Consider the following 23,659-nt stretch of genomic DNA (forward strand, 5'->3'; position numbering starts at 1 on the left):
AAGATACAAAGACTGAGAGGAATAATGTTGATGTGATGTGTGTATTTGTGTCTGACTGGGACAGAGTCTGTCCGCCTGCAGAAGGTAACAGCTGCAACAGATGAGTCACAGGCTCTCTTTTACACTCTGGTTTCTACCACAGTTTATAAACTGACAGCTGATGACAGTCAGCAATAAAGTATCACACACACACAAACACACACACTGCACTTGCATGTCAGCAGCACTGTTACACTACGTTCCACCGTTCCCTTACTCCTCAAACTTTGATAGTAGTCTCCATTCCCTAATTTTTCTGTTTCACTGTCTCTATCTTTTAGAAAGTCTTTCAGCCTTTGTTACCAAGGCAACAATTTCCCACAGTTTATGAAGCTGTCCCTTTAAATTATGAGGGATGAGGTGGTGGACGGTATTTGTTCCACTGCCCCATCATCCTAAATTAAATAAAGATAAGATGATGTCATGGCCACTGCCTTGCTTTTCTGTTGTCACCAGCTTTTTTAAAACCTTCACCTTATTAGCACAGCTGATTTATCACCCTTTGCCAAATTCTGCCCCTTTTCTCTACACACACTCTCCTTCAGGTTTACTTTATCTTCAGGTTACTGTCTTCTTCTCTTTCCTCTTTCTCCTCTCTCTCTAATGCGGACGATTGGCTCATTACAGTTAACAAGCTTTGTTGCCCATTTGCCAAAAACCCTTATCTTGCTGCTTAGGCAAACAGCAGAGCATTAGCCCGACAATTACAAACTGCGTTTCAAAGTGGCTTAGCTCTATACAGAGGAGACAATTACAGATTGTGTTTTGAAGACCTCCTTCTGGAAATTATCACAGCTTTTGCAAGTGGTTGGAGGGGTGACAAAGTTGTCCTACTCTGCTGAGGGTGAGGAAAGGTTTGGAAATGTGGAAACATACATCAGAGTATATCTCTGAAAGTGTCTGCTCCTCCCATGTCCCTGTCTCTCTCCAGCAGCCTATACTACTCAGAAGTCTTGAGATCTAACGTAACCACATTAAAGTGAGAGGTTGGGATGGAGTGGGAGAGACATGGAGAGAGCAACACTGCGGACACAAAGAAATAACAGCAAAGAAAATGGAGAGGTTGATCTATATATTAATTCTTAAATACTGTACAGCATATAGTTAGCTGTAGATAATCCATACAATACAGTAAATATATATTCAATTGTTTGCTTAATTTACTGCAAATCCCTTGACTCATTGTGAGTTCTGGCCTTTGTCAAGGACCATTAAAATGACATGCAACCACAGAATTTTCCATTAAAGTAAACTCTTCTTCACTCTTTCTTCAAGTAACCTCAACTGATCTCCAAAGGGCACTATTCTGACCACCAGGGCCCTGCTGAAGTTCTCTCTCACACACACTTCCACACACTCTTCTGCCTGTGTATACAGCATGTCTGTATGATCTTGATTTTACTGTGTGGTTTTTTCTGCTCTGGATTTTTGTTTTTCCCTGTAAGTTCTGTTACCTTGTTCCTCTGATTTGTGAAAATTCGATGTTGAATAACAACTCCAACTGTGAGCGGTGAAATGTTTTGGTCAAGTAGAAATACACAGAAAGACATCTTTATCTCTATTGGACGCTTTGAGGTTCATCCCCTGGAATTTTTAATGTACATACCTGTCCAGCTTAAGTGTGCATTCCCGTCTGTCTGAAAAAATATGAGAGTGCAGGAATGTACGGCAGACAGGGACAGAGGAGGATGGGAATCATCAACATGTTAAATAACCAAGCCTGGACAGGAAATGAAACATTTGTCTTCTCACACTTTTTTCCCCTTCTGCCTCACTCTACAAATTCCCATATCAAAAACAAGAAGGCCATGGAGGTCAAAATGTTCATTTAACCACAGTATGAAAGTGTTGGTGAGAATGGCCATATATGACATGTTTGTCATGAGGGTGGCATTTGAGGACAGGTCATGGGGTGTGTAATGTGAACATAGTTTGTATTGTGTCTTGTGTAATTTCAAACAGATTTCACACAGAATTATGGTATGTTTTAGTACTGTACTGAATATGGTAGTTACCCATATAAGTAAATTTATTCTTGGCTGTGGTAACGTGTGATGTGTAATGTTCATGACTGAAGGGTTTGGGTCCGTCCTTGATTGTACATCTTTGCAATTCTGTGGCCAACTTGGCCATTCTAAATCCATTAAGCACTGACATCTGTTATATCAAACATATTTAAATATTTTCTTGGCACCTTTAGTTCATTCTGGCACAACCTTAAAAAGGAAAGTGTGTTAATGACAGGGCATTTACTTGTGCAGAAAGGGTAGTCAAATTGCTTACCATTCACATTATTAATATACAAATTAACAATTTTGTGCAGTCTAATTCTTTATTTTACTTAAAAAAATCATTCTGTCCTAGATAAAATTGTTGTTAATTAGTGTCTTTAATGTGAATTTTGTTGTTTCTAACATTTTTGCTGTTCAACATTGACTATTAGTGGTGTGCATTGAAATACTACAGTGGTTTCTTGATACATTTTTTAAATCCTAGACATAGGAGCTTAAAGTGAATGTTGGGTGGTTTATTACTGACAGCCTCTTAACTTGAAAGAGACTCCAACTACATCTTGGGTCTAAAATTTTTACTTTCAGGTCAATGTGTTAAATAATTTATGCTGTAAAGATGTTGTGCTACTTTTTCTCCTCAAAATGCTCATTGTATGCAAACACATTACAACATACATACACAAACACTCCCTGCTGCTAATACTATAAAAAGAAAAGAAAAGGGAAAATTGCATGCAGCCATTGTGAAATAGGTCCTTTTCATTTCCAGAATCTCTTTAATTGAAGAGGTTCACCCAGAGAATAGTAACAAGTATTTCTCTGCCAATGAGCGCTTCCCAAGCAAATCCACATTTACAAAGCTGATAGAGATGGATGGAGATTCAGCTAACCCACTGACAACATGTCGAAGTAAATCCTGTCCAGGGAACGTTTCTAGATGTTTATAATTGATTTATTTCTATGTGTTCTGCATTTTCCTGGAAGTTAAGCTTCACTAGGTTTCTACGTGAGGATGAAGACAGTACTTAGATTACTTTGGCTTAGTGTCCATTGGTAAGCTGACCCTCGTATCAGTAAACAGTTTAAAACATCTCATGGGCTTCAGAATGTGCATGTGTGTGAAATGATTGTGGTTTCAGAAGAGTCACATTGATGCTCCCATGTTCAATGATGTAATTATAAAGAACATAACAGAATGAAATCCTCAAACCTCCAGGCAGACCCTGTGATATGTAAATTTCCTTTCTCGAATGATGAACACCTGAAAACCAGGCATAGCACTTCCAAAACATGTAACAACTTGGTTTGAATTTCATCACACTTACTAAAATCAGCCAACTGTGGCATGAAATAAAAATTAGAAGTGAAGTGTGTTGAAAATGCCCTCTCATTTTATTTTCTCTTCTGTTTGCATTTTGTGTCTTGCCGGCAGAAAGTAAATGTAATTGAATTCTTGTGAGCCTTACCTGGATGGACCTTAGCATATCGATTTCTCCTGACCTTTTTTGGCTTCATAGTATGCAGTGCTGGTACTTTGAAAACCCTCCTGACATGTAATCTGTATGAACCTCTGTGTCTACCTGTGTACATGTGTACATGTTTGCGGTGTGTGAGCCATACCTCTAAATGTGTGGGTATCAGGAAGTGACACGTGTGCTTTTTCACATAACGGGCATGCGGGACTCCATTTGACGAGGTTTGTGTGCCTTTGCTCCAGTAGTGACATGTAATTTGTAAATAGCACTGTGTGTGACATGAGCAGAGTGGGGTGAACAAGACATCCAGCCTACTATGCTGTGTGTGTTTGACACCACAGTCCGACACAGTGTCACTTGTAGAGAAATTTAGACAGCTTGGCCATTGACCCTTTACAGGTGGCTTATCATTCTGTCTCATGCAGTAAAGGAACCTGAAGGCACTCAGACACCATCCTGTGGGGTCACAGTTACACACTTTTGTGCAATATATGTGGGTCAGTGTTTGTAGTCTCATCTTTTATATGTTTATATTTTGTGTTTGGTTTATAAACTTATCAACATGATTAATGTGCCTCGATGTACCTTATAGCCTGACCAATACATGTATATATGTGTATACATGTGTATATATGTATGTATACATGTATATACGTGTATATACGTGTATACATGTATATACATGTGTGTATATACCTGTATGTATGTATCTGTATATGTGGGTATATGTGTACGTGTGTATACATACGTGTATGTATGTATGTGTATACGTGTGTATGCATACGTGTATGTATATATGTGTATGTATATATGTGTACGTGTGTATACATGTATGTGTATATACGTGTGTATACATACACGTGTGTGTGTATGCGTATGTGTAAGTGTATATATATGTATGTATAAGTATACATTGGGGTCCAAAAGTCTGAAACCACTTAACATTTTTCCTTGAATAGGATCTTAGCCTGTCCATCTAACATATCGTCTAGCTCTGAAATATTTGCAGTTGTTGTATGTCGTGTGTTGGATTTGTTGGATGGATTATGAAAGGATTAGGAGCAAGACACCCAGACTGAATGAGACATAAAACAACTGCAAATGACATGGCCTTTATTGGTCATTTTGTTTCTCTTAGTGATTGTTTTCTGTCCCTGTGTGGTCATTTTGTGTCTCCTTGTGGTTGTTTTGTGTCACTTTGTGGTCGATTTGTGTTTTTGTCAGCATTTCGTGTCTCTCTGTTGTTGTTGTTATGTCACTAGTAAGAGAGGCTCCAGGGCCCTGTTTGACCCCTTCGCTCTAAAGCTGTTCTTATTTACGTTTTTCTGTTTCTGCTGTCAGACAATAGAGTATGACAATTACGACATAATGAGTGAAAGACGGCTCATTAAGACATGTTAACCAGCAGTCAGTTCCAAGCCATTTCCAAGCTGCAGCTCTGCATTTTTAAAATCCTGATTTTATAACCATGATTTCGTCTGACAAAATCACCATACACATAAGTTAAAGACAACAGCTGTGCTTTGATTTCAGCTATATTTACTTGTAAAACGATCACTCAGAGAGAATGTTAGAGGCTCATTCACGTCTGTGTTAGATGCCCTGCAGTCAATTTAATGAGACACATAGAAAGGTGTGCCTGCAGAAGGAAAGTCCAACCGTGTGCTTGCAGGGCAATACTGGCGACTCTCTTCTTTGGAAAGTGGCTAAGTTTTGTCCAAAAAGTCAATAGATTTGCTTCTAGTTGCTTTTGTGAGGAAAATTTGCTAAAGGGGTGTGAAAAGTCTGTAGATCTAGCAACAAGGCGATAAATTGGCAGCACTGCCTGTAAACACCCCCCTGATGATGCAATAGAAACTTTTCGCACAAAATCATTTTGAAAGAGCAACGGCCAATGGGTAAATTCCAACACTCGGCGGTTGGCTGACCAATGTTGTAACATCAGCAGTCATTCATGAGGAGTTCAGCTGACCAGTGGTGTAACTTTATCACTCACTCAGTCACTCACTCACTCGCTCACTTAGTCACGGACATTTGCGTTTATAGGGCTGGCCCCCATCCAAAAATATGGATAGAGGATGTGAAAGGCAGTTTGATACTTTATGGGGCACTGGTCATAGACACTGCAGTGGAATGTAATGTAACATGACAGATGAGCCTCTGTGTTTACTTAATCAATGTTTCTGTGAACCTGTCCCGTCTTGGCCTAATTTGAAAAGAGGGTTCTTGAAAGCAGTTCCAAGTGCTGTAGCTGGGTGCTGGGTGCTGTAACTCATGTACCCAGAGCCCCTTTCCTTACAAGACACATGTAGCATCACATTTTGTGTTGTATAACATATCTCCAAAAAACAAGCTCAGGTGTTAATCAAATAACATCTGCTACCATTTTGGACAGTTTACAGCACTGTAAAACATGCAAACAGTAATATGTCTTTACAATATACACAGCACATTTGGAGGAAATAAGCCAGTTCTCAATGTTAATGTGTAAGATTTTCTGTATGTGTGGGGGTGGGGGACAGAGTGCTGTGTGAGCTTCCGACCACCTGATTACACATCTTCTCTTTTTATTGATATGTGGTAAGCAAGTGTGAGTGTTGATGTAAGACCTCAATCTGTGATCAGTCATTTGATCTTTCCATCCCTACATTACCTCATTCTCTTATCCCTTCATTAGAAGCAGTTGTAGAGGGGAAGATCTACTGAAGGCTGCGGAAACGAGGGCTCCTGATTGGAAACATGCTTTTCTGATTAACTTTTCACCAATAGTAAGTGGTAGGGAGGGGATATGGAAGGAAGGGGAGGGTTCCAGAGAGACAGAGTTACATTAGATGGATCCTGGCATTTTCATGTTATATGTAACCATTTTCTTTATTCTTTTTGCCATAAAATTAATAGAAAAACAATTGAGCTATATGATATTAGTATGCTTCTCAGCATTTCCTAGAAACTAATTGACAGTCAATGGTAGTATTGCAGTTACCCATCACAAAAGTGACATTTCTTTAATCAGCACCTCACCTCATCAGATTGCAGTTGAAATATTTAAAAACCTGTCTCCTATTCCTGCTCACTCATTAATTTTCATTCTCTCGGTTGCAAACACAACAACCTATCTGGCAGGAAAAATGGCTAAATGGCTGGAAAATTGATGCTGGTTAATGGGCATAACAACCTCAAAATTCATAGTTTTTTTCCAATCCAATCCTCCACCTAAAAGGTTTCCAGACCTGGACAGACACCACAGAACAAACGGTGCCCTCTGGGACAGACAGCTGGCTTAATGGATCCTTTGTGCATTCTGGAGCTTTGTCAACTTCCCAGCCACCCCATTCCCATCAGCCCGGCTGAAGAAATCATAAACTCAGCTCGATTGCATCACCATTTTTTTTTTATTTCCTGCCAACGGGGCTGAATGAGTCACCCAGTGCCCCTACGGATCAGAAATATACACACACATAGCTACGCACACATTCACTATATATCATGTACATGTTCAAAACATACAGGCATACACATACAAACAGACAGACACACCAGGACAATCTATCACAATCCAGCTACCACTTTGCCACGCAGCACACGGTTCACCAATTGGCTATTTGTCTTTATTACAGGTGAGGGAGGCTGATGAATTGTTGTCTGGAACAGTTTGTCGTTCCACTGCTTCTCATCCCAAAACAATCTAGAGAAAGGTGCAGGGGTCAATCAAAAGGCATTGTCGTGCCTTTGTGCATGTGTGTGTTATCAGTGTTGAAGATGGAGTAATGTTACATCACTTATCAGATGATAGCTGGTGGCCAAGATCAGAGCAACGAGGGGGTTGCAACACCAATATTAACAGTCTGTATGACATTCGAACACAGAGGCAAGTACCACGTGTACATAAGCACACATGCACCAATTTATTTTTTAATTCATTTTCATCAAGAAACCTGCCCAGGCCTCTCAGAACACACTTGTATGAGGCTTGGTACTGTGGTGTAGTATACCTGGATTAATTCCATGTTTCTCTGTCTCTGAGGGTAATACTCACAGCGTGTCAGTGTATGTACCTGAAAAGAAAAACAAGGAAAATGTTGTAGTACCCTGCCATCTAGTGGTGTACCAGGACTAGTTTTCAATGCTGTTCTTGTTACAAAGAGATTTAAGAAGATTGCAGCATGCAGATTAAAAGCTTGATAAGATCATAAACCCTTAGGATCCTTCTATGAGCTCAAATTAGTGGCTGAATGGGTTTGCTTACATGTGCAGCACATTAAATGTTTACCATTATTTTCTACAGCATCATCAAAGATAATTAAACCCACCTTGGTTGCAGATGAGCCCGCGCCGTTGTCCATCTTGAAAATGTCCCACACCTTTCAGGACCTGCGGTGGACATGAAGGCGTAGGGGCCACCTGCCCTTTGATTGGACTCTGCTTTGTGATTGTCATTCTCCAATCAGATTCAGGTGTAAAGAGAGGGTCAAAATTCGTACTTGTAACTTTAGCATTACACACATTGTGGGAACTTTCAACACCGGATTTTACACACGGTTTTCTGCTTTGTACACAGATGTTCAGTGTCTTTGAGTAACGTCACCGCTATATGTTCACAGATTGTATTCACATAGTCTTTTTTTTTTGTACAAATAGAAATCATTTCTACACATGCACAGTTTTTTTTTTTTTTACAAATACATATATTTTCTAAACTCTTTTCTAAAAATCTTGATTTTTAAGATTTGTTGTATATGAGGAAGTCACACCAGGTATAAAGTAGTAAAGATCTTGTGTTCCTCGTCCATTGTCATTTGTAATTAATTAAACTATGTACTGTATTTTCCTTTTGATGAAAGACACTTTCAGGCAATTATGCAAGTGTGGTTGTCAGCTTGACCTGAGTGTTTTGGATTGAAATTTCCTTGCCTCCGATTATGGGCAGGAACATAACAAGCTCTGTCAGCTGGCCTGCAGCCAGCCATCCTGTAGAACTGGCCTCTCAGTGGATCTGTGGAAATGAAGATATGAACCTTTTCCTTTTTTAGTTTAAAAAAAAAAAGTATGCCAAAGTGATGCAGTGGATGAGTGTGTCTATGAATGAGACACTCTGCCTCTTCCATACGCCTCTGTCACTTTGTCCCTGTGTGTGTGTGTGTGTGTGTGTGTGTGTGTGTGTGTGTGTGTGTGTGTGTGTGTGTGTGTGTGTGTGTGTGTGTGTGTGTGTGTGTGTGTGTGTGGTGGGGGGGCCCTCTGTGTGAGATACAGAACAGAACAACCGAGAGAAAAGACAGCTCACATCCTTATCCTCTTACATCTCTGTAGCTCTCTCTCACACATGTTCTCTGTCTGTGATGGACACTAATCATGAGCTAATGGTTTTCAGATATGATATCCCTGTCCTGATGGGAAATTATGTGTACTGTACCAGCACACTTTCAGAATAAATGAATAAATCCATCCACATTGTTCGCAACTAGGAACAGCTGTGGGTTATGTAACTGACACTCTCCCTGACAACAATTTGAGATCTAACCACTGGAAATACAAGTAAAAATAAAAGTTGCCATGCTCCCTTTTTTGCCATGCTCCCTTTTTCAACTGTGAGGTAATTTTTTTTCTGGAGACAAATGAGTTGGTGATTATCACTGAAAAATAAACTGCTTTTGAAGTTGTTGACAAAAAGTAAATTGTAGCTGCTATGATATTCTCTGGCATATACATTTTTTTTTCTTTGTAAAGCTTCTTACACAACAGTGAGATTGTTGAGATTCTAAAAAAATATATATACTTACAGAATTTAAACCTTTAATCCTACATAATTCAATCACTACAGTGATCATGAACAATTTTGATTTTCGTGTTGTTGCATCATTGTCAATAAATACCTTGCTAGTGATCTATCTACAAGTGTTTAAAGACAGCTTATGTCCACTAGGAGGAGTGGATGCATGGCTTTACAGAGAAGTCCCCATCCTCCAGATGGCATTGATATAGAATATTGGTTCTTATGCTGAATTTATGTCTCAAGGTAAAACCTTTTGAAAATAGTCCTTTGTTTCCATTGGCATTCAGCAATAGTACAAGAGAAGTCTAGATGTGATGATGGACCATGATACTTCTGACTTCCAAAAATTTCATGTCAAAGAAAAATTGAGCGTTGAGCTGACATCAGTCACTCACCAAGTGCCTCTATGCTGTGTGTGAACAAACTGAAAATAATTTGGTTTGTTGCTTCCTGTCAAGCTGTTTGGACATTTGTTATTTCCAGTGTGACTTGGTTCAGCGCGAATGTGCATTCTTTAGACTGATTCCAGATCTCCATGGAAACATTTCGCCTTCGCCTTTGGCTGTCTAGTTAATATAATTTAGAAGGAGATAATTAAAGAGACAAACAGAAATACCTTGATGATCACAACAATAAAGTCTAATTTAAAATGTGCAGAAGATCATGATAGTTATTTATGAAAATCTAAAACATAATTTTGTTTTTTCTAAAGACATTCATTAATAACAACTATGAATGCCATAACAGAAATTCCTACATTCCTGTGTAGTGCATATATACAACTCACACCCCTTTGATTACTTCACCTCAGTACAGAAATGAGGACCTGGTTGATCAACCTTAATCTGTTTTCCTTTAATCCATTTTTTTCCCTAGCGGAGATTATGATGCCAATTTCTAATCCAACACAGTGCATGATGCCCTGTGGTGCAAAGGGAAGACATTAGAAAGAGAGGTGTTGGTTCACTTGATCATCTTTCTCAGATTGAAAGGGTTAAAAAGATAAGATAGATGCTAAAATCTCCTTGACCTCTTTTGAAGTTCTAACATTGGTAGAAGTGTTCAGCTTCAGAGTTGAGAGTAGTCTGACATCAGGTAACTTGGGGGCAGCCGAATCTCTGTTTACTGTTCTCTAATCCTCTCTCATCTCCTGCTAAACTGGAAGAAAAATATTCTTGAGCAGCTAATCCCTCCCACCTCAGGCCTCTACACCCACCAGGCATCATGTTCTATACAGCCTGCTGTGGGTTTCAGTCAGTTTCCTTCACACTGTTTGAACCAGCTACTGGATCATTTCATCCGAAGTCATTTTCCTCTTCCCTTCCTCCTTTAGTGCTTCCACTTCTCATTTCATCCAAGTTTTTGTTTTGTGTTATCTTTCTTTCCTACCTTCTATCTTTAAATCCTCTCTTCCCTTCTCCCCCTTATTTTTTGAGTCTTTCATTCTTTGCCATCCTGCTCTTCTTAATCCTTCCATCTAACCCAACTTTTTACTAACCTTACCTTTTTTCCATACTTCCATCACTCCTTGCTTGCCTCCTTTCTGTTTCTTTCAATTGACCCAGAATGACCCATACCTTATTAGGGGCATTTGCTATATAATTTAGTTATTTTTTTAAATTTGAGAATTGTGAAAGCAAATGTTTTTAGGCCATAGCTGTTGTGATTAAAGGTGGCTCCTAATCTTTTTCTGGGAAGCCAAAGATAATATTAAACCAGGTTTGTGATACCATAGATCTAAAACATTGTAATCCTTCTTGACAGTGGATATACATTACAAAATAAAATGTTCTATTATAATTCATCTTTAGAAATGACAAATACATTTCTAACTTGTGTCAAAGCAAAACCCTTGATGATTTGGCTCAATTCTGTGTTAACATAAGAAGTTACCCACAAAGTCTTACTGGCAGAGAATCATTTGTTAGAGACAGCCCAATATTTTTGTCAAATTCGTACATTTAATATACCACTCCCCCAAATAATCCAGCCTGACAACCAATTCAAGGCCTTAGTTTCTCACTTCCCCAACTGCATCCACACCAGGCAGCCATTTTTTTTGGTGCATATTTCATCATGTATTAACTAGTGATCAAACTCTTAAAGAATCTGAAGTCATGTAAATTGAAGTCATAGTCATTTAAATTTAAATTTGGTAGACTGTTTGGCAATGTAGTTGAACACACTGTTGTCACTGGACCATCCCGGGTCTGCCATGAGCAGTTTGCACTCTGTGCTTTTTTTGGACTCGTTTTAGCGCATCGTGATAATCTCCTGGAGCTTTGTAAATCAGCAACTATGAATCAGATTATCAACTGGTACATGCTGATTTGGAATACATCCAGGCAGAGCATTTAGATTAAATGGCATTTGTCCTGTGAACCATAGAGCTCAGTTAATTTCAGATGCTCTCTGAGGAAATCTTCTACAGTAGGCAGAGACGGTATGATGGTCAACAACAAATATGTCTGATGTGCCTAAAATATGTAGGCTTAATGCTTGATCTTCGGCACTCCGCCTAATTCGGGACACAAACACTCAAGCACTCAGATCTCACTTGCTCACACACAGACACAAAATCACAGGTAAACATTAGAGAGTAAATGTTCCAGACTCATAAGAAGAATTGACAATAAATAATTGTGATGTATTAATAACAATGAACTAGAGTTAGATCCTCTTTTGTTGATATTTAATCTTACATTGTGGGGTGTGTATATGCACGCGCATGTGTGCCTGCATGCACACGTGTGTATTTGTACGAATCACATCTGTCATCCAAAACCATGCACGACTGTGCTTCGGGCTTCAACAGAAACACAAAGACGCACAGCCTTCTGCTTTTACAGTTTGGTCGCTATGTATCCTATGAAATACGCACACCAGTACACTACTTCTGAGAATATGCTTCATGTAGCAACGTGGGATCGAAAAAAAAAGCCGTCTAGAGGGAGGGCTAGTGCTTGAAATCTGTCTCTGATAACTGTTATGTGACAGTAATTAGAATCAGTGAGGCAATCCATTAATCCAGGTTAATCTATTTAACAGAGTAATATGAGGTATTTTATTATTTCAAGTTTTTCACATAAAATATCTACCTGTTTACATGGAACAAGTTGATAAGACAAAACATATATTTCCAAAAACACAGTGGTTTGACTTTTCCTTGAGCACAAACCTGCTCTACATTACGCATTAATATGATTTCATGTTTGTGTTGATGATGACAAAAATATCAACCAAAAAAATCAACCCACACATTAGCTGAATATAAATTGCAGTATTTTAGAAGATTTTTTTTTTTTCCTCATAGTTTTTGAAGTCATTTTAGCTTCCGTCATCTCACTTGTCTTTGTGACTAAATCTTGGCATACAAACAAACAAAAAACTTATGAAAAATTGTCTGCAAATTTTCCCTGCCTGGGAAATGTGCTGCAGAGCTTTGTTAAGGATTTTCAGACATGATGCATCAACACCTTCAACAGTTAAAAAGACTGCAAATGCAATGTCATGGCTGTTAATGAAAACAGGCATGAATGGACATGACCCAAGAGCCTATGAACGAGCATTAGACTAGGCTTATATCTACAAATGTACACATGAACATACTCATAGACAGACACGCATACACACACATGCTGCTCGATATGGCCAGATGGTGTAATCCTTTAGTTTTCCCCGTGTTTCATATTTTTTCCCCTCCTGTGTTGGGATTATGCTGTTGTCCAATCGGATTTCAGCCCACTCTCCAGTGGTGATGTGAGATGAATGACAGCCGGGTGGGTGGGTGGTTGAGTAGGGCAGGCATGCAGTAGACATACTGTACGTTGCATGTACAACATACCATGCTGGCTGTAAGCGCTCCACACTGCCACAACTGCTCTGGCTGCCTTTTGTTGGCCAGCTGGTCACTGGCAATCACTGTCCAGGTAAGAGACAGGACGGACCAAAGCCAGGTACGTTGGGAAATACGAGAGGATCAATTTAACGTTCAACAGCCACTTTCAACAGCGGCCAACGCATCTATGTTTAGAGGAAACAAATATTAACACAAGGATTACTATGGCTAACTCAATAGCTTTCTTAAATTTTCAGAAAGCTGATGCACAGCATGAGCCTTTTTATTACATTGCAAACTGGGTGTATTTTATTGTAGCTTGGTTTTATAAAGTTGTTGTTTTAGGACAAGGTGGACAAGGAGCCGTAGGGTCTAGAGGGACGCATTAAATTGGATTGAAATGATGTGTAACATGACAATATGGCTGCCAGACACTTAATATAATATTATAAATAGATAATTTTAAATGCATTTCTTATATTGAAAGTCCAATTACAGTCATTTTATTGCTGTTTGTTCATTTTTATGTGACATAGATGGAGCTCTATTTAAATATGTCATAAAGAAATAGGACTTTCCACGTGGAACAAAATCCCGTTTAGTTTACTATCAATATGACCTGGATCTGCATGTTGACTCTCTGTATGTTGAAACCCAAGTGTTGGCAGTTTACCATTAATGATAGTGTACTTATTTTAAGACTGCTTTTGCAAATTTCTGGATATATTGTAGCTGTTGACGTGTTTACAGTATGCAGGTGACAGGCTTGCCTGAAAAAGGGACGAGAATTCATTTGCTGGAGGTGTCGGTATCCATTATATCTCCTGCTGTATAATGCAAAACAGTAGGGATATAAACTCTTAAGCCATAGACTTCCCACTTTTGGTATGTTTTCAAAATAATCTGTGTTGAATGTAAAAAATGTAGCAAATACATGGCTTTGTTGAGCTGTTTTCAGATTGTGTCTCTATACTAGCATCAATTTTTTTTCCACTCCTGTGGGATTTTCCCAGTGTAGCCAGTATTTTAAATTAAGATAACAATGTCTTTGTCGTTTCTCATTTTTCGTGTGTGTGTGTGTGTGTGTGTGTGTGTGTGTGTGTGTGTGTGTGTGTGTGTGTGTGTGTGTGTAAGAATGGATTTTGATCATCCTAAAGAATACATTCCTATTGTCAAAACCAGAATAGCAGCTCATTCTGTCTTCCAGCGGGCTGGTAAATACAGTGTATTAAGGCCTGTAGACCTGGTAGAAAGCTCCCAGCCACTTACTGTCATATGTAGTCTAATTTCACGCTTACTTAGCTGTTTTAGCTCTCGTGGCAGATTAGTGAACGTGCCCCGCCTCATATGGAAGAGTGTGTGAGAGCTGATTTAGTGCAGATGCACATTAAATAAGGAGAGAGAATGGCACGGTGTGCATGAAAGTGGGTCTGTGTAATTAGTGCATATCCGTACTGTGTTTACAGTCACAGTGTGACATGCCTGGGTGCATCTGTGACCACTCATAATGCACATGACTGTTTATGCGCACATATTTAGTACCTAGAATTTCACATAGACTTTAAAGCAATGATTGAACTTGTGTGTTGTATATAAAGAGTCCACTCTGCTGCTGTCCATGCTTATGCTGTTACCTCCAATAACCTAACCAGGGTTGGATGTTCTAATCCCAACCCTAAAACCATATACACTTTAGCACCATAAGGGCCCAGGATAAAAGCCCCCATCAAATACAATCAGTCTAACTGAGCTTTATCTATCCCTCTGCCAACGCAGGTCAGTGCTTCCTGTGTATGGTGGATGTGGTGCCAGTGAAGAACGAGGATGGTGTGGTGATCATGTTCATCCTCAACTTTGAGGTCATGACAGAGGAGGCACTTCGAGACCACAAACAGGAGTTTAACCACCGTCTGCCCACCTGGCTTGTCACCGGTAGCTACTATCTAACTTTGTTTATTTGTTTGTTACTTTCTGCTCTACACTTATCAAGTAAGGTTTGAGCAACTTTGTATAGATAGAAGAGACACTCGCTGACACTTTTTGCCTGAGACTTGAGGTTTTTTCCCACATTCTCATTCAGCCCTGTTGCCCAACACTCACTATTGAACCATTTATAATTTTACTCAAGCATGTTTTCAGGTTGTTTTTGTTTTTTTTGACATTTTTTTGTAATGAAAAGCTCAGAAAATCATTAATAAGACTACAAACAGCAGTAACTATTAATAAATAAGTAGTTATGAGTACAGTAGGAGCATAGTCTGTACAGAAAAAAATAAAAGAATTAAACATCACCCCGCTGATCGACAGTGTTTTGGGAAATTAATCATTTGACTTGTTCAGTGCTTAAAATCCTTGTCCAACTTGATTTTCTGCTCGGTTACATTTCTTTGTCATTAACTGAAGAGGACTGATTATTGAGTTTTTTTTTTTTTATTATTGAGTCAGTGAGAGGTGACAATCATTACTTTATTTGTTCATTTTATTTGCAGAAAGGCCAGGTGGCTCCTATATAGTAATTTTATTCCTGTGAATCCTGGGTATTTGTGTGGGATCAGGTTCGACAAAATGCTGTTTTTCATGAACTGTCTGTGCACTTAATGTTCCAGAGGGATAAACCAGGGCAACAGTGTCTGAAGTAGGGCAATGATTTGTAAGTCTCTCTCTCAGCCAAAATGCCTTTTTTTTACCTTTGTGGTTAAAACCAAATTCTAATCAATGTTACTGTCCCAGATTCCAGTAGATTGTTTTTGAATCTGTATTTTGAAGGTCTATTAGGCTCAGCATGATACGGTTCTCCCTCTCCTAGCATGACTTCCACTACCTAGAATATCCTTTCCTATCGTATCTCTTCTTGTTTCTCTCTTTCACACTTTTCTTTCACTTCTCATTCCTGCCACACTTTAATATTAGAACTCCACCTATGACTGCAGGCAATGAGTCTTTTCCCTCCATCTTCCGTCCTGCTTCTCTACACCAGGTCGTCCACGAGGCTTCAAGCTGCGTCTTCCCCTGCTGCGCTCCCTGTCCAACAGTAAAGCATCTCTCGACGACACAGAGGCTGGTCACATCCCCACTGCTACACCCCTGCCGCTGCACCCAGACCACCATAGTCACGAGTCCTTAGGCTTGGGGGAGTTTGTGCCCCTTCCCCCCTTACCATCAGACCACCAAGAGCAAATCAGTGGAAGCAGGTAAGCCAGAGACATGTTTGGTACATTTGGAGATGGGTCATTACAGTTACTGTTGATGTGGAACATTTCTTGCACTCTTGAATGATTCTCATCAGTCCTATAAAGTGTGTATCCAGCCATTTGAGCTTAGTGATACAGCAATTTTCTGTAGGGATCCTTACTGAAAACCGTTCTGCTGACTCCAAGTCTAATTAATATTTGTCTGGCATTGGTGTGGAATCTTTTTGTTAAGACACTCTCCCAGGATCATAAACTTTCAACTTCCAAATTTGAGAATTGTACTAAAGTAATAAAAATAAAAATAAGATTACACCACACCGTCGCACACTGCTTTTATTTTAGTGTAATTACTTAAAGTGGCAATCTCGAGGATTTCAGTCCTGGCTGATTTGGCGACACCTGTAGTTACTGGTGGTAACAGCAAATGCGGTTTTATACTACAGGTCACAGAATTCTGGGGCAGCAAACTAAACTATTTTTGTATTAATAAAGAAGTCAGGCAATAACTGGCCTTTTTCCATCATTCTGTGAGCATCCGTGATCTGATTTAATACTACACAAGGCATGAGTCTGTAAACTGCAGGGCACAGTGAAAGGAGCTGGTTACTTGATTGAGGTGTGGAGGTGTGCAGCCTCTGCAGTTCTTCATCTAACAGCTCACCGTGGCTGCTCATTCTTGTTCCATTACCCCCTGCGATATATACAAACTGATCCGCTGTCCAAAAATGCTGAAAATGAACGTTGTCTTGTTTTGTAGACATATTTTTTATATGTCTACAAACATGTGCGACAAACACAGCATTTCCTCTGATTACGTAATAATAAAAGTCAACTCGTGTTTTGCCAGTTAAATGCTTTTAATGTGAAGCTGCAGCACTGGGAAATAATCGTTTTGCATTAGCATCAACTTAATACAGCATTTTTCTGGGAATGTTGCCACAAACACCCACTTCATAATACTGCAAATATGTAAGCATTGTAATACTTTCACCAGTGGGCCACTAGCTCAGTCACCATTGTGTTGCTTCGTTTGGCGATTGATAGTGACTGAAAAGACATTTATTTAAATGAAAATCTACGAGATTGCCACTATAACATGTGGATTGTTTTCACTCTATTGTATCTTGTTTTAATTTCTTCATCACATGTAAAGCTCCTTGTAGGAAATTAATCTTAAATGTTCCCTGCAAGTAAATCCTCTTGTCCCTTTTCATCGTACAGCGACGTCAAAGGTCACTGTTGGCTAAAAATAGCGGTATTCTGTTTTTTAGTTTGGGAAGACATCCTGTTAATACTCATTACATTCTTTACTGTTCCTAGATCAGCTCTACAGACTTGGCCAGAAGACCGGCAGCAGGACCAGTGCACCTTACTGGTCTCTGGGCCTCCTCTTCCCCCTCCTCCACCTCCGCCTCTTCTGTACGGAGCCCACCTGGTGGGTCAACTCACCCAGTCATCACCTTGTGTAGCACCCCACCACCGCCTCAGCCTCAACCCGGAAGCCTCAGGCTCTAACTGCTCCATATCACACAGCCGCTCACGAGAAAGCTTTCACAGCATGCGCCGAGCGTCCTCTGTAGACGAGATTGAGGCCATGAGGCCTGACTGGGACAGAAAGAACCGGAGAGCGAGTATCCGGCCGGGTAGCAGCAGCACTGGTGAGAAAGAGGATGCAGAAAAACAGAGGACCCTGTCTATTCTCTGCTTTGATTTGTACCTTACATTTTACCTTGTGTATGTTTGCAGGTGCAGTAAACAGTAAATCCAACATACTGAATTCTACATCAGACTCGGACCTCATGCGGTACCGAACCATCTCCAAAATCCCGCAGATCACCCTCAACTTTGTGGATTTCAAACCTGACCCACTCATCGCCCTGCCCACCGGGGAGATGGACATCATAGCTCCCTGCAAACTCATTGACCGGACGCACAATGTGACAGAGAAGGTCACGCAGGTAGGGCACAGTTCATGTGTGGAGTGGCGTGTGTGGTGTACAATGCAGGGAGAGAGGCTGCGCCTGTGTTATTTGTGAGGATTTCGGCCTATCTGAACCAACCTGGGCTGTTGATATATTTTTCGGTCAGACTTTGTGCGTTTTCTACTCCCCTTCTGCACTTTAGCCCATACTGAACTTGGCAGATTAAGTACTTGAAATGTGTTTGTGCTCATGTATACACTTTTGCATGCAAAGAATATTCATGTGTGAACATGATTTACTTTGCTCCTACAAGATACTTTCATTTGCTATAATCTGACAAGTCTTCCTAGGGAGATAATGTTTGTAGTACCAGCTGTAGTGAATGTATATTCAACTCCTGGTTACAAGGTACACTATGTACACTGCCACTTCCTGTAGCTGCTTGCTATTGGGTTGTGTGAAATCAAATATACAGTGGTGCAAAAGATTTGGGAACACTGGATATCTTTAATTGACAAAAATGATAAACATGAACTATGATTCCATGCATTTGAAGACAGATAAGCTGTGCGTTGTCTCTGGCTGGAATTTCACATTGAAAAATGATTCTTGTCTGTATCCACCACCTGTGTCTTTTCACCACATCTGCTAAAAAAGCTTTTGTCAAAGTAATTCAATTGAGGGGACACAGAATAGGCGACCAATGGGATTTCTGGAGAGAAGGAAGGTCTGCTTTGACTTCAATGTTTTACCGAGGGGCTTTTTCTGTTGCACAAAAAGCAGTCACATTTAGCAGTCAGGTAAAGAAGAAACCTCAGATTATAAATTCTATTTTGGATGTCATTGTTGTCAGAGGAAAGCTTTATAGAGGGAAATGGTCACACAAGCAAGGTGGTTTTATGAGGAACATTTTCTTGTGTACTTTTGCAGAAACTTTAACTGAGTATCCAGCCTTTTTTAATCAACGGAAGACGTCTTCCATAGCAGCAGGTTAATTAGGATGTTCCATCACAAAGCATTACTCTGCCTTGTTTCAGAGTGTGATCAGAGTTTTTGAGCAGTCTTCATTTGATGAGCAGAGCAAAAAGAAATGTCTTTAGTCTGTATAAGCAGGCTCTTATTTTGTTAAATGTTGTGTTAGAGGTGAATGACACTCATGTTCACTCTAAACTTTTACATTTCCTCTCTCTTACTTTCTGAAGTTACTTAAGTACTTTACCTTTTCTGTCTGTGTGTTCAGATCGAGTGCCAATTTGACATCTCATCACTCTGGTCCATGTATATTAACCAGTTTTTTATTAAAGCCCAAATCTCCTATGCGTTTCATATGACTTAGCAGGGGAAACAGTTATAATGAGAAACATAAACTTAAAAACTTACAGCCATCTGACAGAGATGACAGCTCACATCCTGAAAAAAGTGACAACATATAACTTTGATGCCATATTTCAAAATTGATGAGGATTAGATATTCTTAAACTTCTCTCTTATATTTTTTCTTAAATGTCTCTTTATTATCAGAAAGGGTCTTGATATTGTTAAAGGAAAAAATTTGAGTTTCTGATTTTTGAGTACCTAGGTACTTTTACTTATTAAGGGTTTATTAGAGTTTGGAAAAACTATTTTTTAACAGTCTGAGGATATGAAATTTCTGTCTTGTCTGTTTCCCCTATTTAACTGTTGTTTAATTGTCCCTTTTTTATGTCACTGTGTGCTGTCAGATGGTTCGTATTAAACAAAAAAATACATAGTATGCACGCATGTCACAATATAAAGACAGGATATTGTGAAAATGTTCCACCTAATGTCCTTACAAATTCAGCTCTCTCATGGATCTACAGTATATTTATTTAAGTGACCTTTGTTACACGCTATTAAGTTTGTGTTTTGACCCTAACGAAAAAAAACATGTTTAAAATTCTGCATGGCGCAACACCCAGGTTACAACAATGAATAATTTCAAATGATTGTATAGAATGTAATTTTATTTATTAATTTGTCTCTTAGTGGAACATCTGCCATGCAATAAAAAATTATTTTGTTTGCATTTGGTGAAAGATGAACAAAGAGCAGAAAAGATTAGGATTAAGCTCTTTTAGGACTGTAGACTACATGGCGTTACTGCAGAGGAATATGAATGATCTTTTCTTTCATATTGTCTTCAGTGCGACACCAGGCTGTCCTTTCTCTCTGAGTAAGAACAGGTACATCACCAGAGAATAATCCAAAATTGATGATGTATCACAATACAAACTTAATGCAATCAGGCTACACCGTATGTGAGGTGCAGCTGGCAAGGTGAAAACATAACCCTCAGTTAGTGTGAGTCTGTATGTGTGTGTGTGTGTGTGTGTGTATGTTCTTTAACCCATACTGCCTACTGCAGTTAGGCTATAGTGCAGATGGAGGAAACAGCACCAGCTGTGTCTCCACATGCTATGGACTGCTATTTTTAGAGAGCTGTTGGAAGAATGGAAAATTACTAAATGAGCTGTGTTTTCAATGCACATGTCTCCCATTCATTTAATGTGTAACCACTCTTTTTAAACAATATACTATACATTTCTTTTTTCTTTTTAAGGTAGAAATCAGTAGGTAGTAATGGGAAAGACAGAGGGAACAAAAAGTGCAGCATTTCTGATTTTAAGTCCCATACGTTCCCTAAAGAACTGCTTCAACCTGCCCTCTGCCTGTCCTGTGGAGTTCAAGAGTGTGCTGGTTTTCAGTCGACCACAGCAGCTGATTTCACTGATAACTGCCCCTTGAACTACAGAGAAAGAAATAATCGGTTGCACCTCCAACTGAGCTCTGTGGTTCAACTTAAAGCCTTCATACTCTTTGATCCTTGTGGCACATACACGAGAACAACTGCTCAGTGGATATCACAGTATGTTATTGGAAGAGCAGTATTATCAGCTATGGCCTGAAGATGGCAGCACCATATTAGGTAGTGTGGTGGCAGGCCTCAGCAATTCCTCAGAGGAGCAGAAAAGAAAATGTTGAAAGGCAAACGGCTGAATAATTGAAGTGTTCCATAAAATATCTGAACAAGAACACATGCAGATTTTCTCACTCATTCGGAATGACCTCTGGCACTGTCCCCTTTTCCTGCTCTGAACATGTAGGTTTTCGCTTCTTGCACTGCTTCATGACCGAGCTGATTCCATTCACGCCGGCTCTTGAATGTTAACTCATGTTGCTTTGTGCAGAAATAAATGGCTGAAATGTACATGTTCTGGTTGCCTTTAAATGTAAATGTCTTTTCCACGTTAGCATTAGATTAGCATTATCTGCTAATTTTGACATGGCAACAGTCTTTGCCTCTGTGTGAGCTTTTATGTAGACCCGAGAGCAGGTGACCTTTGATTTACACATTACCCAGTCTAATACAGAAGCCTGGATAGAGGGATAGAAAGTGAGGATAGGCTGAAAGGATGCCCAGAAAGAGGAAGGCCTTTAGTGAAAGGCATGAAGGGCTGAGTAGACCACTGAACAGTGTAGAGAAAAACTGGGATCATGCGTCGCTGCACACTTGGACATACACATACACACTTTAGTGACACTCACAGCTTCTGTGACTATGGTCATGTCCTATAGGGGACACTTGATTAGCTACTTACCTACTCGTCATAGTTCTCATACAATATTCCTGACACAGACCCAGCTCCATACCTGGCATTCCACGTGAACAGCTGCTATAAGCACCCATACATACACACACAGTAAAGCAAGCTCACAACACCCTGATGCTCTCTTATACTTAGTCGCACACCCACACGCTGCCTCTCCACTCAAGCAGCCTGTCGCATCCAACCCCGCAGTAAAATCCAATGGAGCAATGGAGCAATTGCTGGAGATATTTTTTAGATGTCTATTGCACATTCTAAGGGTGTTACAAGAGTATATTTACTATGTTTGTCTAATAATCATACCAAAATCACCTTAGAAGGTGTTCAAGCCTTAAAAGCTTTACCATGTGAACAACTTTAGATGCTGGTAGGGGAATTATAAATACAACTATTTTACATATCTTGAGATCCAGTAATAATTAATCCTTATTACTGTAGGTTGTATTGGATACAAAACACTGTCTATGATTTGATTTTCTTCTTCACGTTACCTTTATTTTTCAGGTTAAGTAATCTAAAAATAAGGTTACAGTACCAAATCTGGGTTATTCACTGAATTATACTGCATATTACAAATTTTTGGTAATCATTAAACACAGACACCACAACGATTACAGTTTTATATGCTTTAGTCTTGTTGATCCGATTTGCTTTTGGGGGCTGAGCGACGAGACCAAGGTCCATTTTCCGAATTAGAAACAGAACAGGAGCCCTACTGGAGAGACATTCATTGTGGTACTTTGACAAGATTCAGCTACAACTAAGCAGCATATAAAAAGTCCAAAAATATGTGTTTTACTGACACAATACGTTTGAGATGACAAATGGAAAAATTAGATGATAATCTCACAAGTTTAAAGCTGAGTGTGCTGGTGGAGAAATTATAAATGGGATGGAAAAATCAGTCTTAATTACAATGATTTATTTGGTAAGTTTCTCTGAGCCAGTCCATTCCTTTCCTCTCCCTGCTAAGACACTTCAAATTAGATGCAAACTGTTTTACTTCAGTATATTTCATCAAAGCAAACATCCACATAAATTATCAAAAAGTTAAAAAAAAAAATCTGTTATATGTTCCATTTGTCACCATTTGAAACTGCTGCTACTTCGTGAATATGGAGCACACAGGGTATTCGTACAAGGTAAATGAGCCAATTATGAAAGAACACTGGTTACATCATTATCGACTTACATTACATTAAATGTTAAATGAAATGTAAGTTGTATATATTTCTTTAATAAGATGGCTTTACAGGAAATGAGAGGAGCAGATCCCTGTGGAGATCGCAGGAGGATTGTCTCACATCTTTACTGTACGTGTGTGTGTGTGTGTGTGTGTGTGTACTGTATGAATCCTCTTCTGTGATGTGAAAGTGCATAATATATAAGTTTGTGTGTGTATACTCGAAAACTTAGTGCCTTTCAGAGTGGTTGCCCATTTTTCTTTCTCTCTGCTGTACAGTGACTCAAGCAGCTATGTGTAGATAAAAACTTTATGTAAACTTTAATAAATTTAATTAGTGCCAGTGCAAACTGCTCATATTTCATGGTAATCTTTGTATGTTTTATCTAGTTTAGAGGGATATTTTTTATCCTTTTTGACATACAGAAATTGTTTCCTGTTTGTTATATTGGTTTTGTAAACGTATTTGCTTTTCTCTTGGCACAAATAGAAGCCTGATTTTTCTCGTCAGTGGCATTAGACAGCAATATGTTTTGAGCTCAAGACAGCTGGACAATTTTGACAACAGCTATGACCAGATATATATTTCTTAATATAGTA

The 23,659-nt window shown here is 39.3% G+C and overlaps 1 protein-coding gene across 6 annotated transcripts in view; it reads left to right on the top strand.

Annotated features, from left to right (window-relative positions):
- Positions 1 to 23,659, top strand: part of kcnh2b (potassium voltage-gated channel, subfamily H (eag-related), member 2b) — a 221,154-nt gene that overhangs the window by 103,047 nt on the left and 94,448 nt on the right. For all 6 annotated transcript variants that reach the window (XM_040126771.1, XM_040126773.1, XM_040126772.1 and 3 more), the window contains exons 3-6: positions 14,911 to 15,066; positions 16,112 to 16,325; positions 17,646 to 17,983; positions 18,072 to 18,283. In XM_040126771.1, the coding sequence (XP_039982705.1) occupies positions 14,911 to 15,066; positions 16,112 to 16,325; positions 17,646 to 17,983; positions 18,072 to 18,283 (920 nt within the window). The remainder of the gene's footprint in view (positions 1 to 14,910; positions 15,067 to 16,111; positions 16,326 to 17,645; positions 17,984 to 18,071; positions 18,284 to 23,659) is intronic.

Source organism: Xiphias gladius, chromosome 5 (genome assembly GCF_016859285.1).
Source record: "Xiphias gladius isolate SHS-SW01 ecotype Sanya breed wild chromosome 5, ASM1685928v1, whole genome shotgun sequence".
Classification (NCBI taxonomy): Eukaryota; Metazoa; Chordata; class Actinopteri; order Istiophoriformes; family Xiphiidae; genus Xiphias; species Xiphias gladius.